The 14,620-nt window shown below is 46.8% G+C and overlaps 1 protein-coding gene across 1 annotated transcript; it reads left to right on the top strand.

The window, feature by feature from the left end:
* Positions 1 to 3,917: 3,917 nt before the first annotated feature.
* On the top strand, positions 3,918 to 10,946 carry MBD3 (methyl-CpG binding domain protein 3). Its single transcript, XM_026035216.1, has 6 exons — positions 3,918 to 4,122; positions 5,406 to 5,543; positions 6,856 to 6,946; positions 7,317 to 7,494; positions 7,655 to 7,852; positions 9,163 to 10,946. Exons 1-5 carry the CDS (start codon positions 4,021 to 4,023, stop codon positions 7,845 to 7,847), a joined length of 702 nt encoding a protein of 233 aa, XP_025891001.1. The 5' UTR covers positions 3,918 to 4,020; the 3' UTR covers positions 7,848 to 7,852; positions 9,163 to 10,946.
* The last annotated feature ends 3,674 nt before the right edge of the window (positions 10,947 to 14,620 follow it).

Genomic DNA, 14,620 nt, shown 5'->3' with positions numbered 1-14,620 from the left:
TCCCCRTTATGGGAAGGAGCTGCTTTGTGTCACAACAGCCTCTTTTTTAATGGTGTTTTGTTACAAGTTCGATGTCGGAGCATGTCAGATGTTTGGGGTTTTGTTCCTTTCGGGTTCAGGAAGTTGTGGGCACCTCCGCTCGCAACCACTGGATACCMTGTGCTAGGTGAAGCTTACTCTGCTGTGGATTTCTTAGCTGTGCAGCAACGCATGGAAAGAGTCCAGAAAAATGTTTTCCAAAAAAAAAAGCTTGCAAATCTCTTGATCTGAATACCTTTTTTCCCCAAAAATTGCAGAGGAGAATGTGTTTTCTGAGAGCATCCTGTGCTCGTTCTCAGTTGCTCTGTACCATCCAAAGCCCCTGAAGGGRGCCTTGTGATTCCTAAGCTGGACCTTACAAAAGTGGATATTTATACTTGGGTTCATTCTTCAGTTACGTGTTTTTGTTCCTCAGCGGGGTGCAGTGTTTCTAGGAACACAGAGCTTTTCCGTGCCTGTTCCCTTCGAGTTTTCTATGCCTGGAGACTTCCCTGTGCCGAGTTCCTGGACACGCACGTGTGTGGGTGCAGGGTGCTGCTGCTGTGACGGGCCACCGGGTGCCACTAAATGCTTTTTAAGGACAGATGTGGTGGTGAATGACAACCAGCAGTTCCCCAAGGCCACAGGTGAGCAGAGGCACCCGTGTCCCGAGGCACCTGCACTATYCAGGTGCATTAAGTGCATAGAGGTGGGTCCGTGCGGCAGCAGGTTGCAGAGGCCCCTGCTCTGCCTTTTGCATCGGGGCTTTTCTGGGTGAGGGAAGACTCTGGATACATCTGATCCCGTTGCAGCCACGGAGCGGGAGCCGGCACCACYGAGGCAGATCTGTGCTGCGCTAGGGATGCTTTACTCTGTAARGATGCACTGCAGCCGCCAATCCCGCTCTCCCTTTCTCCATATAACTTGTTCCCTGTCGAAGGAGCTGGATCGTGCGGCAGAAGCTCCGCGGGGAGTGGCGGGATCTGCGTCGCAAGGAGCCTCCCGGGCTCCTCTGCCCCGTGCAGCACGAGGGGCTGCGGTGCCCAGGGCTCGGCCTGCCGAAGAGCCCCTGGTGCAGGAGGGACCCCCGCGTTTAGAGAAAGGAGGAAACGTGTTTTGCATTGCGCCCGCCTCCCCACACTAAGGAAATGAGGTGGTTTTCTTATAGACGCCTGCTTTCCCTCGCCCACTTTACCTAAGTTATTGTTATCTYTGTGTCTTTAAAAGGCAGAAAACATTTGGGTTGTGCGGGGATTTTTTCTCTTTCTTTTCCCTCTTTTGTCTTTGGAGCTGGCAAATGCTAAATGGGGAGAGGAGAAGGGGAGGAGATTTCCCTAACGAGACAGGGGGAGGGCACAGGGCTCCGGGCCTCTTTTTTTTCTCCTTAAGAATATAAGGCTCTGAACAAAGGCCACTTGGCACATGGAGAGCAGGCACCTGGCGGCTCAGTGCGCCCCCCCGTCATCTGCTCCTGATAATAATAATAACAAAAAGTCCCTGAAAAGCAACCGTGGGCTTGGCRGCTCTGCAGCACCGCCCTCGGTTGCTGCTCGTGCTCGTTTCGGAGAAAGCTCCGCGTTTGCTGACGGACAAGCATGAAAATCGCCCGCAGCCGCGCGGCGGCCCTGCCTTCCCCGCAGCGCGCTGGGTGGAGGAGACCTTAATCCAGCAATGGCCTGTACTCTGTGTGGGTATACATATGTCCTTCAATTTTTAAATCAGAACTTTCCTGCTGGGCCTCCCAGACCTTTGCATAGCCGAGAGTATTAGCGTAGGAAGAGCTTGGAGGCGCTCGGCTGCGCGCKGGGAGGCGAGGGGTGCCCCGTGCGGGGTGGCGAGGAGCGCCCGTGAGCCCCGCGCGTCCCGGGAACGCGGCGCTGTCTGCCCTGYCGTCACTTGCAGCCAGCACGGGGCAGCCTTCCTGCCGCCCCCGTTCCGTAGGYTTTGGGGGGCTGTTTAACTACTGCTTTCAAGCCGTTCAAGTGCCTGTAGCTCATCCCTGTGCCAGGACGGCGCTGCCCGGAGGACACCYGCGCTGTCCCTGCAGTCTCACCACCGAGTTTGCTCCTCGTCCCCCTATTCCACAGTTGCCTTTTTCTGATTCTGTGTCCCGAAAAGAAGTTTTTTCTTCTTAGCACATCAGCACGACTCTTTCAGGCCACGCTTCCCAGCGGACTCCGAGCGCTTTTGGATTCCTTCATTCCTTTTTCTTTCCTTGCAGGTTCCTCTCAGTCCTCAGCTGGCTTGGAGCAGCTTTGGGGATGTGTTAGAAGCGGTAGCCTGTGTAGGGAGCACAGCCATTGCCACGCACAGGAGTTTTCCTTGTATCCCATCTCCCGTTCTGTTGGGGAAGCTTTGGCCCATTTAAAGGACAAACTCCCACCGTTCCTGTCGTTTTTGTGTCCTGGTACAAGTTGTTTTCAGTGGTGCTGAATTAGGCGGCAGTTGCAGAAATTAGCAGGTCTGTTTGTGGCCCTTTCGTTTAAAATGTTRTCATCCCCGGGGATATCTACATTTCCAGCCTAGGAGCTGCCTTGCGCTTCTAGRTGAGAGATGCCTTCCAGAACAGATGCCACCAGCATGGCCCATGATTTCCAGTGAATAACGGTGCATTTCTGCTGCTACAACACTAAACCACAAACTGGCGCTGAGGATCCTGGAAGAGGCAACACTGTCGTATTTTTTCATGTAGAAGTTGTTTCGTTTCTCTCTTTGACTTCACTACCCGCAAGGATGACTTTTCCCTAAAATTAGTGGGAATTGGTTTTCCCTCTTTCTGGGTCGAGGCATTTAACTCCTGTTAGATTCTTAAGCTGCAGCTTCACGTTTGAAGTCGAGACCTGGTCTCTCTGTTTTTTTACCTACTGCAGGGTGATCTTCTGCCACCTCCCTGTGTGCACCTCTCTAGTGAGGTCGAGAATAACCAACGCCAAAGCATTTCCTCCTCGTCTTCCTGCAATATTCCAGCAAAAGCTGGAATATTTTCCCTCTCTGCACAGCTACGTTGGCACAAACGCTTTTACACTTGCAGAGTGGATGTGGGAGGGATGGATGTGGGGTAGGATAAGCAGCTAGGAGCAACCAGGGCCAGGACCTTCCCTGCTGCTAACCCCTACTTTCCAAAAGGAGGATCTCAGGAGATCAGGAACTGAGGGGATTTGTAGGCTGGTGAGGAGATAAATACATTATAARCATGTTATATTAATAAAACAGAAGAAAAAGTTGGAGCAATTTGCATCTGCTTGCCGCGCTGTAGTCTGTTCTGTACAATCAGATGCTTAAGAAGTCTCCCTTCTGTTTTACCTTTAATGCAGGGTTTTCTAAGGCTTTGACCCTTAGTCTGTTGTTAATTAAACTTCATCATTCTTTGCTTTGCAGCTTGTCAGCAGCTGACACTGTCCTTAATACTCACCACTTACTCCTGAATACTGTGTTATCCTGAAATAAGGCGTTCAGAGTGCTACCAAAAACTTGTAATCAAGGCTGAATGTGCAATCCGGGGAGGGGAAACGGGAGTTTGAAGAGACATTGTGGTGCTCCTCAAACATAAAGCTCCTGTGAGAAGAAGCTGTGTTTGAGGACAGGCATTGAGTGCTCACTTGCCTCAAATAATGAGAGGTTTTGTGCCAGCAACTTCCATTTCAGTATGGGATGGGTTATGTTATATTCATTCATGCCCGGCCTGGGCTCTGCTCTTCCCTTTTAAGAACATTTGAACAAATTCTACGTGTAATTTGCCTTTTCTGCAATAATTATGAAAAGGAGTTGACCCAAATGCACAAATATCCATCTGGAGCTGTGTAAGCTGAGAAAGGGGGATTTCACTCTCGGAAGTTCAGCATTTGGCTTCTCTCCTGGAAGAAATGAAACTCTTTGGTTTTGCAACCTACCAAAACCCGGTGATTGTTAACGTTTCTCCCTGTTTGTTTTGCGTGCTTGTGCAGCCCGAGCGGGAAGAAGTTTCGAAGCAAGCCCCAGCTGGCGCGCTACCTGGGCAGCTCCATGGAGCTCRGCACCTTCGACTTCCGCACGGGCAAGATGCTCATGACTAAAATGAACAAGAACAGGCAGAGGATGCGCTACGACTGCTCGAACCAAGCCAAGGTGAGCGCCAGCCGCAGCCAAAACTTCCACCTCTTTCCCAAATCGGTGTCTGGGAGAACAGGCACGTTTAGCACTTGGGAATTAACGCTTCAAACCGGAGGCCTGTCATCTGATGTCTCTCTTGTGGCTTGTCGGACAAATACCATAATTCGTCGTTTCTGTTTTTTCTTTTTGGTAGAAAAACCCATCTGGCTAAATGCACTCTGGTTKTTCTTAAGTGTTTGTAACAGATGCTGGAAACTTTAGAGAACACCGGATTTTATTTGGTGTTTGTCTATGTGCCTAGAAAACTAAATGTGGAAAAGTGTGATGTTTATTTTTTAGAATATGTCAACCAGGCAAGAAGAAAAGGACAATATTCTGATATAAGTGACTGGAGCATGTGCTTATACCATATGATAGCATGCGATAGCAAATATCACTTTGGTGATATTTTTATAAGAAAAATACTTTGCCTTGCACAGACTAGTAGCATGCACATGYCCCTACCTCCCATATCAGATTTATCACCACCTTATGGATGGATTTGCACGTAGGGGATGCAGAATGGTTTATGTCCCAAATACTTTGCTCTATATCTTGAGAAACTGTGTTAAGCAGACGCTCTGTCGGCAATCTCGAGAACAAAGTATGTCCTAGAGCCATGGCAAGATTTGCAGGTTAGATCTCAGAACGAGCTGCACTGTTCCTAAGTTCCCCCTAATAAAAATGTTGCTGTGTAGCAAAACTTGGTTGTTATCAGCCTGCTGAAAACTGAAATCAGACTCGGTTTTTAGCTGTTAGTTTTGATGTGCTTAATTGTTAAGAACTGGAGGTAAAAAAAGTAATTGGAATTCCCACTATGCTGTTGTGTTTATTGACATCCACAATTGAATTTAAGCAGGCTTTTACAGTGACTTCTGGATTCACAAACTCTGCTCTTTATTCTGAGTAAGATTTTTTTCTGATTTTTGGAAATTCAGTTTTAGTGATGCAGAGGTGACTCTCGTATTAAAACGCGAAAGCAAATTCAAGGTTCTGACTTTTGTGTTCTATCAGAATAAAATAAGCAAAGTATTTTTAAATTGTAATCAGAGCAATCAGTATTTTAGTTAGAATGTGAAAGAGTGGGAAAACTTTGTTAAATTTGATAAACTGCAGCCTGAATTTGAGAGGACAGAGCTTGAACAAACAAGTTTTCAAATATTTAAATACTGCTTTTCACTGCTCTATATATTTTATTAGCCATGGTATCTTTTGCTCAATTTGGTGTGTCTTTTCCCTCTTTTTGTTGGAATTTTCAGGGCAAACCTGATCTGAATACTGCGCTCCCTGTCAGACAGACAGCCTCCATATTCAAGCAGCCTGTCACAAAGATCACCAACCATCCCAGCAACAAGGTGAAGAGTGATCCGCAGAAAGCCGTGGATCAGCCCCGGCAGGTGAGACCTGCAGCTTCGCAGCTCCTGTGCTGGGGCTAAGAAACTTTCATTTCTCCCCTTTGGAGAGTCACAGAGTAAAACAGTTGAATTTTTAACAGTAAATAAATATTCTATGACAATTTGAAGTGTCAGAGGTTTCAGAAATGACACGCTATAGTGCTCCCAGCTTTTAAAATCAAAACAAAAAGCATCTCCAGTGCTGTCTGCACTGTGTTTGTAACTAGATTCCAACCTTGGTTAGGTCACCACTGCAGCCAAAACTGCTTTTGCCTGATACTGGAATCAAGTCYATCTGCAAATTTAAACAAAAATCATAACCACTTTAGGGGACATTTGCATTATAATTAGAATCGCTCTCGAATGCTCCAGTTGTTTAAGGATTCTGTATTTCAAGAAATCCCTGTTCCAGTTCAGACTAGACTGCGGTGCTTCTGATGTACTGAGAGGCTGCACCCCTGCATAGACCTTTGCTTACTCCAGCTGTAAGAATGAGGTCAGAAATTAATTTGAAATGTCATTATTAAGTATAAAAGATTTTTCTTTCCAATTGTACTGTGTATGTGCAAACAACAGAATACAGCCAAATTCAAGGAAATCTTCCAGCTTAATTTAATCCAGTGAAAAGAGGCAAAAAGTGCTGAGGAACAAATGCAGCTTTGAAGTTAAGGCGGTAGGAAAATGAGGCTTGCGTGTTCAGAGCAACCTTTGGAAAATGGACTCATTTCCGTAGAGATTCCTGGGGCCCAGAGCCCATCGCTGCAGCCAGGCTCACAACGGGGATACTGCAAATCCTCTGTAGTGAGTCCCGCTCTGTGGCACTGGGAACCAAGGTATTTAGTCTGTTGAGACGGTGTCATCAGTGAATATTGTGCATTATCAGTGTTATCACAGTGTTATCAGTGAATATTGAGCCCTTTTAGGTCTAGGGCAGTTAGAATATACTGTATACTAAGAGGAATGTGGTTTCCTTAAAAACCTCCTCACTTGTCAGCCTTGTCGTGCACTTAATATTCACCTGTTGGCAAGCTCTGGAGGAAAAGAAAATCTTTTTGTGTGGTTTTTCTATTTTTTCTTTTTTAGGCAGTAAATGAGGGCAGAGATGTGAGATTGATCCCCTGTCAGCAATGAGAATCTCTCCCTGTCTTTGCCAGGCCCTTTCTGTAGTAAATTGAATATCAAGTTGTCTGCAGCAGCATTTCTCCCCTCTTCYCCCTGTTAGTTTTATTTTTGTTTTATGTAGTAGCAGGTGCTCTGTGTTCTTGGCAAATCTGTTTCTCCATTTTGTACCAATAAACGCTTTCTTTGATGTCAGCTCTTCTGGGAGAAGAAATTAAGTGGCCTGAACGCCTTCGACATCGCCGAGGAGCTGGTGAAAACGATGGACCTTCCGAAAGGTCTGCAAGGTAAGCAGAGAGCACTGCTAACGCYGGGGACGGCGGTTGGTACCGGTGTAAAGGTGCTGAATGTCACCTGCGYGTCCCGCAGCGCTCTGGAGCGTCCCTGCAGCAGGGACAGTCGCTCCTCAGCCCTTCACCCGGAGCGGATGCCGAGGCGCAGCGGGGCGAAGCAGCRAAGCTTCGTTTTCCTAAAGCAGTTCAAACAGCTCCCTTTGGCAAGCTGGGTTGTATGTAACACAGTGAGGAGTTGSTCTAGGCTTGAATACCCCTTGAGACAGTCCTACCAAAGCTCTTAGAAGGTTTAGGACTGAGGCTTACGTTGCACAAATCCTGTTCTTGAGCTTGTAAATTAGATTGTCTTCCCCCCTCCTTCTAGGGGTTGGCCCTGGCTGCACGGATGAGACCCTTCTCTCTGCCATAGCCAGTGCTCTGCACACCAGCACCATGCCCATCACGGGGCAGCTGTCCGCCGCCGTGGAGAAGAATCCTGGAGTCTGGCTCAACACCTCACAGCCGCTTTGCAAAGCATTTATGGTGACAGATGAAGACATTAGGTATTGAACTTCTCTTTTTCACATCAAAACATGTCATCTTGTGTTGGAAAAGGTATCTGAGCTCGAGAAACTTTGGTTAAAGCCCCCTGAAAAAGGAGCGGGGAGGGGCTTCCARTTAACAGCTCTGAGAATTAATGGGAGTGTTGGTTGATTTGGGCAGGAAGCAGGAGGAGCTGGTGCAGCAGGTGCGCAAGAGGCTGGAGGAGGCCCTCATGGCCGACATGCTCGCCCACGTGGAGGAGATAGCGAGGGACGGCGACGCTCCTTTGGAGAAGGAAGGCGGCGAGGACGAAGGCGAAGAGGACGAGGAGGAGGAGGAGCAGGACCATGACCAGGAGATGGAGAATGTATAGTCTAGGTAACGTAACTTCCTTCCTCGTCTTACGCTCTACCGAATAGSGCCTTGCTGGAGGCAGAAATGCTTTCAAAGGGGATCTTGGCTTATATATTAGCAAAACTTTGTTTTCTAGCACACACTTTGAATTGAAGTAACCATTTTATCAGTCAAAAACATACTTTGAATGGGATGTCTGGCAAGTGTTTACATTGTCAGCGAGTATTCTGTATTGTTCCATCATATGGGCTAAATGTATAGCCTGAATGTGTATGTAAGTACTTGGAAGTGGATCATTATTRTTATTATTTATTTATAGCATCTTATGGCAATTTTTTTCCAAACTTTCTTTTTTTTACCTCCTGTGATAACTCAGGGGATACTGTGGGCGGGAGAGCAGCCTTCCCCTATGGTCTTTCTCAACCACCCCCCTTACTGCCTGACTTTTGCTTTATTAATAACCCTTTTCTTGCAGGCGTTGGTAGAGGGCACGTTCGGAGAAGCTCAACGTGGTATTTTTAGAAGGCTCCCTTGTAGGAATTCACAGTGATATTCTTRGAAGTTGGAAAGGGTACCCTGGTGTTGAAAGAGGGAAGTTGCTGAAACAAATTCCTGCCGCATGTAAATGTATAAGATGAAAATACCAGGAAAAAAAAGCCCACTTTCTCTAATCTGGAAACAACCTTTTAAGCTCATTTAACAGTAGTAACTACAGTGCATCAGTGTGTCTTCAGTGGAGCTCGTGCAATGAGATGAAAACTGAACTCACTGATTTTAGTTTTTGCTCGTTTGAAGCCTTGCCCTAAGGAAAGCAGTTAGTGTGTRGGCACTGAAACGGGGTAGCCAATATCCTACCCCCTTTATTAGGTAGGTTTGAAAAACGTGAACATAGAAGGGGAGCAAAAGGCATCTTAGGCTGACAGCAGAAGAAAGCAAAGCTCCTTCAGAGGGATAGCAGCTCTGCCTTGGTATCAGGTGGAATCTAGAGTGATTTATGTTCCCCAGGCCTTTTAGCTGGAAGTCAATTATAATTGGGATATTTGTTCAGCTTTTGGGAGGTGCCCTGTTGTATCTGGGCTCTCTTCAAGCGCCTCTTTCCCTGCCTGATTAACGGTGGCTTTATTTTGGCCCTGGATATCTTGCCTTTCTTGTACTACAAAGAGCTGGCAACAGTAAAGAAACAGAATAAATTATCTGCTGGCAGGGGAAAAATAGTGAGATAAAGAAACAGAAACGTTACAGACAACAACTGGCAACGATACCTTGTCCCTTAAGAACTGCAAATGTCTATCGGAGCCTGTTAACAACCCGAGTGTCTTCTCTTTTCCTTCCAGGGAGTTCYATCGAAGAATTCCCAGTATAAGCCCTGCCAGCAGGGTCAGCACAACGATTTACAAAGCCCAAGTGTCTGCAGAGCGCCCTGCAGCGCCGCGCGCCGCTACCCACGAGCATCTTCCCGTCCGCTTCAGGAAGAGCCGAGGAGCTGACGGTTCGTTCGTTGCTGGGTAGTTTTGACGATGGAACTTGACTAAACTCTCCTCCCCCGCCTTTTTCTCAAGGGGTAGGATCATAGGGAATACAAAAGTGGGAGGGATTAAAATATAAAATAGAGGGAGGGAAAATATTAGGAAGCAAAATTCCTATCTTTTTTTTGTTTGTTTTATGGGTCAGTGATAGGTGATAAGTTTTTCAGGCTTTTCTATCCAAGTACTTTTACCAGTGACCCATAAAAACAGTTTTCTCTCCACTGCAAGCAAGAGAGACAGAGTTTCACTCCTTGGCTGCTCTGCTGTGGGCTCCGTGTTTGTACCAGACTTGTAGGGGGGTCATTTTATGTTGTGGATTGTCATTCCATACGTCGATTCAGGTCACTGAATTTCACTTTCCTCACAAGACCACATTGGTCTTGACGTGTAGTCTCCGAGACGAACTGCCAGGGTCTCTTCCCTGCGACGCTCCGTGGGTTCYGCGCCGGGAATTGCTCTCACATCCAGGCAATCCGGTTTTACATTAGCTCCAGCAGCTGCACGCTGAATGCACCACCGGGCACGTTCTCAGCGTGGATCTCTGTGTGTGTCCGAGTGTAGCCTAAAAGCCTTTTGAAGGTAAATATACCTGCTCTGTGGTATATTCTGCTTTGGTTTAAGTCTGCTCAGAAGGACTTTTTCCGCTCGGAATGGAAGGATGATTCATTTCTGACCGACAACGAGGAAATTTTTCCTCCTTTCTCTTCTGGTGCCAAGAACCCTGACCTCTGTTTTTCTGTGTGTGGAGGGAAGGGAATCCATTCCAATAGGTGTGTCTGCACTTCTGCTCTCATGTGCAGAGATATTCTGACCTCTTTTAAGAAAAAAGAACGGAAAAAGGTTGATTTTTCTATAATTGATATCTTAAAAATGAATCTAAAGCTTTTTATYAAGTATTAAAACTTTCTTACTTGCATGTGCCGTGAAGTGACCAGCATTTTGTGTCCAAAAACGAAATGATGTGAAACCTGCCTTAATGTGTTTATAAGTATTTGGCTTCACCATGGGTACCTTGATTGACTCCTCAGTCTCTTCCAGTACATCGGTGAGCRTATTGGACTAAAGTTTGTGGCTAAAAACCAGGCTTATCTAGGAAGGATAGCGGGAGGGGAGGAAGATCAGAATTTATAGTTTGGGCAATGTGTCCACTAGGTCRCCAAAATGATTTTAGTCTTAGGGTATCCATTGCATAATGTATGCAGGGAAGTCTCAGTTGAGAGTACAGTATGAAGTGGTGGATTAAGTATTGAGCCACTAACCAATTGTACAGGTTGTTGGTATCCCAAAACTTGGGGAAGAAAGTAGCTCCCAGAGCCTTTATCACGTAAGGATGAGTAGCACGAACAGCAAGGGGCCAGGGGAATTGCCTGGGAAGCAGTAACCGTGGGGAATAGTTCAGCTTAGGGACCTGAGGAGGTGCAAGCTCCTTGAGAAACACCCCACGCCAAAGTGATTGACCTGTTCTTCTTCAAGATGTGAAATGCGAAAGCTCTTTGATACTGCTCATGTGGAGTACTGYGAGACGACTGAATTGTACCGGGCTGCTGCCCTGCCGGGCGTTTGCTGTGGGCGCCCGGGCCTGCTACAGCTGCCAGGGACAATTGCTTTCCTTTTCGAACGGTCTGTTACGGTTATGATCCTGTAAATCTSTCCTCTTGTAATCCATTGTGTTGAATTAAATGTTTCTCACAAGGCGGCGTGTCCTGTGGTCTGCAGCGAGGAGGGCGACTGCCGACAGTCCCGTGCCTCTTAACCCAACCCAACAAGTGGGCGCACAAGGGGACCCCTCGACCACGGCATTCATGTCCTGTTTCCATCTTTTGGAGATCTGTCGGTGTCCAGCAGCGATTCTCTTTACTGCTACTTGAATCTGAATGTATTTTAAGCATATGCAGCACAAGTATTTAGGTGATTGGGAAGCTCCTTGTATTTTGGTGCAGCAAAGATCAAGTTTAAGTTGCTGCCAGTGGCGCTGCCAACTCTTTCACCACGTGAACTGTCCCTGTCCGCTTTTTATTTTCCTTCAGGCCTTTAGAAAGTTTAGTAATATTTTCACTCACGTGGGGGAGTTTACCATTTAGAGTACCCAAAAAGGGGCCCCAGGCCCCATCACATCCAAGGAAACTTAGATAGCTTTACCTGCCTACCAAGACAGGTAAGGAAATAAGAGTCCTTTTAAATTAGCSCGTCGTCTTCATCATGTTGTTGCAATAATAATTGGATTGGGTTGTCTTATCGCAGCTTAGAATGTGAGTGATGGGCACACGGTGGTTGGGCATCACTGAACAAATCCCCAGGATGCAGGAGGCGGTTGTTACTCGGGGTGTATCACATTAATCAGATGATTAGTCGAGGAAATACAGAGCACAAGTAGATGGTAATTGAATGGAAGTGGGGGAAAACTCGAGCTAATGAAGCAGTTGTTGCATGTGAAGGGATCGGTGGCGGCATCGCTCGTTTTTCAGCCKCAGACAAGTGCGTGTGAGTGGAGAAACCAGCGGGGCGACGCTCCAGCTGCTGCTGATTCTTTCCGAAGGTGGGACTGGCACCTTCCTGTGGCCCTCGGAGGTTGTAAACCCATGCACAATAAAGCTGCAAGGCAGAGCAGCCTAGGTTTGCCCTGCCCACTGCTTGCACTGCTCAATTATTTTGCCTGTTTTCCACAAAATATAATTGCATCCAAATAAGCTCTGTGGGCAGCTCTAGCGTGGTTAAGGTTAATGATTATTTTTTATTTCTTCTGGTTTTGTATTACCAGCATTATTCCTGCTAAGTTCCACCTGGCTAAAATGTTGTGGAGTCAAAAATAGCGACCGGGCGCAYGGGTAGCGGGCCGGGTTTGGCCGGCAGAGCTTTGGGAGACGGTTCTGCTGAGCAAAGTGCAGCTGGATTCGCATCTGAAACCTAACTCGCTGCGGAGCAGGGAGACGGGAGGAGTCCTGCCTGCAGACGGAGCCTGTTGCGAAGGGAAGATGCTCGTGGACCATACGGTTGAGCTCTGAAACACGGTGGGGTCAGATCTCCACATAGAGGCTTTYCTACCACAACTTTTCTTTTTTTCCTGCTGATAAAAAGGGGAATAAAATAAGGCAGGTTAACTTCGAAGCCTCTGATAAATGTGCACTCTTCTTCTGCTTCCCCTGTGAAAGGAGGGTAACTCGGAATGAACTTTGCAAACCAAAAACTTTTGTTCCCATCGGTGAAATAGTTGTCCTTTGGGAACTAAAAGCRTTTTCCTGGTACACGGTAACTCCCTGGTGAGCGGAAGCTTTTGGTCAGTGCTGGTTTTTCAGCTGCCAGTTKAGGTAATTTGGCTTTTGTGCGAGTCTGAGACTGCCCTGTTGCTCCCACCCGTAACCTAAGAAAATGCTGGATGCAAATGAAAATAAAAAACGACTTGTGCTTTGCAGCTGTGTCCTGGAAAGCTAAGCTGGTGCAAGGTGACTGTAGCAATTTGGTGAGGAAAACAGGAGAGATGCATCAAATATCTGTTTAATTAAAGATCTCCATGCTCAAGTGTTAGCTCTGCAGCAGGTGTAGGAGGTTTGTATGTGGGGGGAACATTGTGGGCAATTCCCATATTCCAGGTGGCTGCAGACGGAAGAGGWCAAGATGCCCGTGGAAGCAGCCCCCAAAATACGCAGCTATAATGAAGACAAAGCAGGGTTTTCAGGAGCAAATCTCTGCTCTCATGGACCCGTCTGCATGTGAAAGACCAAACTCCGAGTGTCCAGGTGCCCATGGAAGCCTTTGGAAAGCACCGGGTATTCCACAGGGCATAAAATGCCTGTTCTTAGGCAGCATCATGTGGGGCAGAGGCTTCTAGGCTGGAGGTGGCACCGCTYCCTAACAGGCTCGTCCTGCATGACTGTTTGCAGGGTTGTGGGTTGGCCTTTCCACTTAATAGCTGTAAGTACCGGTGTGATGCTAACTGCTAGCAATATTTATACTAAATATATGAAATATAAATATATACATATTATTAAATATATTAAATATTTATATAGCATCGATATATTATTTTAAAAGCTTCATATTGACTGGATTTTTCATATTGTGCGCAATCAGATTGAAATATTTTCTAAGTGTGCAGAGCTGCAGTGGCTGGGCAATGGGGTASCAAATGGAGAAACAGCTCGGCTAGAGAAACCCAGTCTTACTTGCAGGCATAAAATAAGGCCCTTTGGAGCAGCAGAGCTCCAAGTTCGAGCSTTGTGGAGCAGGTGGATAACAAAGTTATTACCCGAGCTTGTTTGCCGTTTTGAGTCCAGCTTTATGCCCTAGATTAGCCTATCAGTCACACTTTATTGGCATTTAGTGATCCGAAGGGCYGGGAGGCTTTAGAAAGCTTGGTGTGCAATAGTTTCTATTTCGTGCTTTTATCTGATACGCAGTTAATTTAGAGGTTAGTATCAGCTGGCTGCTGCACGACTTCGGGGAAGGCACTACCTAGTACTCTATTGCCTGAATGCATTGGAAAAAAATTTTAAAAAATAGACTTTTACTAATGGTTTTCCTCCCTGAGYACCTTCATACTTTATTGGGGGGATATGTTAAGAAAACGTGGGTGATACTAAAAGTTACATGAAAAAAAAAGACTGCTTGGCCTAAAAACACTATTGGTGTTCATATTTTAAGTAATAGCTGGTCCGTTGTCGCGCGGGCATCTAATACTCGCTCTTCGTTCAGTGTCACGCTGCCGTGGGCTCTTGTCACCTGGCTCCATCTCYGTGTGTTCCCTCAGTCAGTGACTTCCCAAAATGATTGACCTCGGATCGGGTCATTTTTCCAGTTCCAGATCCCGGCGCTCCGTCTGGCTCCACCTACGTGCAGTGATTCAGCTCCTGCTGTGCCCGGATAGTCCCCTATTCCTTCCCACACGCGAGTGAGGACTCCGCTTTCACAGCTTTTCCCCGAGTCGCACCACGTTTTTCCTTCTGCAAGCGGGGATTTTTCCTTAGTGTTGGCATGTGCTTGAAGAACAGGGCAGAAAATCAAGGCTGACCTCCTAAAAAGTGAGAGGAGCTGATGAAATGGGTCTCAAAATGCATCTCCTAAACTTTGCATGAAATTTGTGTTACCTGGCTAGGGGCTTTTGTGTAGAAAAGAGGTTTTTTTCCCAGTTGCATTGGGGTTTTGCCTCTTCAGCCTGCAAAAGGATGGTCTTTGTAGACAGATAAATATTGTAGCTAAGGGGTTTTAACCTCCATGACCTGGRGTAAAAGGAACTTGTGGAATTGTAGTTGAGGGGGTTACACATGCACAG

The sequence above is a fragment of the Nothoprocta perdicaria genome, unplaced genomic scaffold (genome assembly GCF_003342845.1).
Source record: "Nothoprocta perdicaria isolate Ctin4 unplaced genomic scaffold, notPer1 scaffold_157, whole genome shotgun sequence".
Classification (NCBI taxonomy): domain Eukaryota; kingdom Metazoa; phylum Chordata; class Aves; order Tinamiformes; family Tinamidae; genus Nothoprocta; species Nothoprocta perdicaria.
Note: the sequence above shows the minus strand (reverse complement) of the source record. Positions and strands in the feature narration are given on the sequence as shown.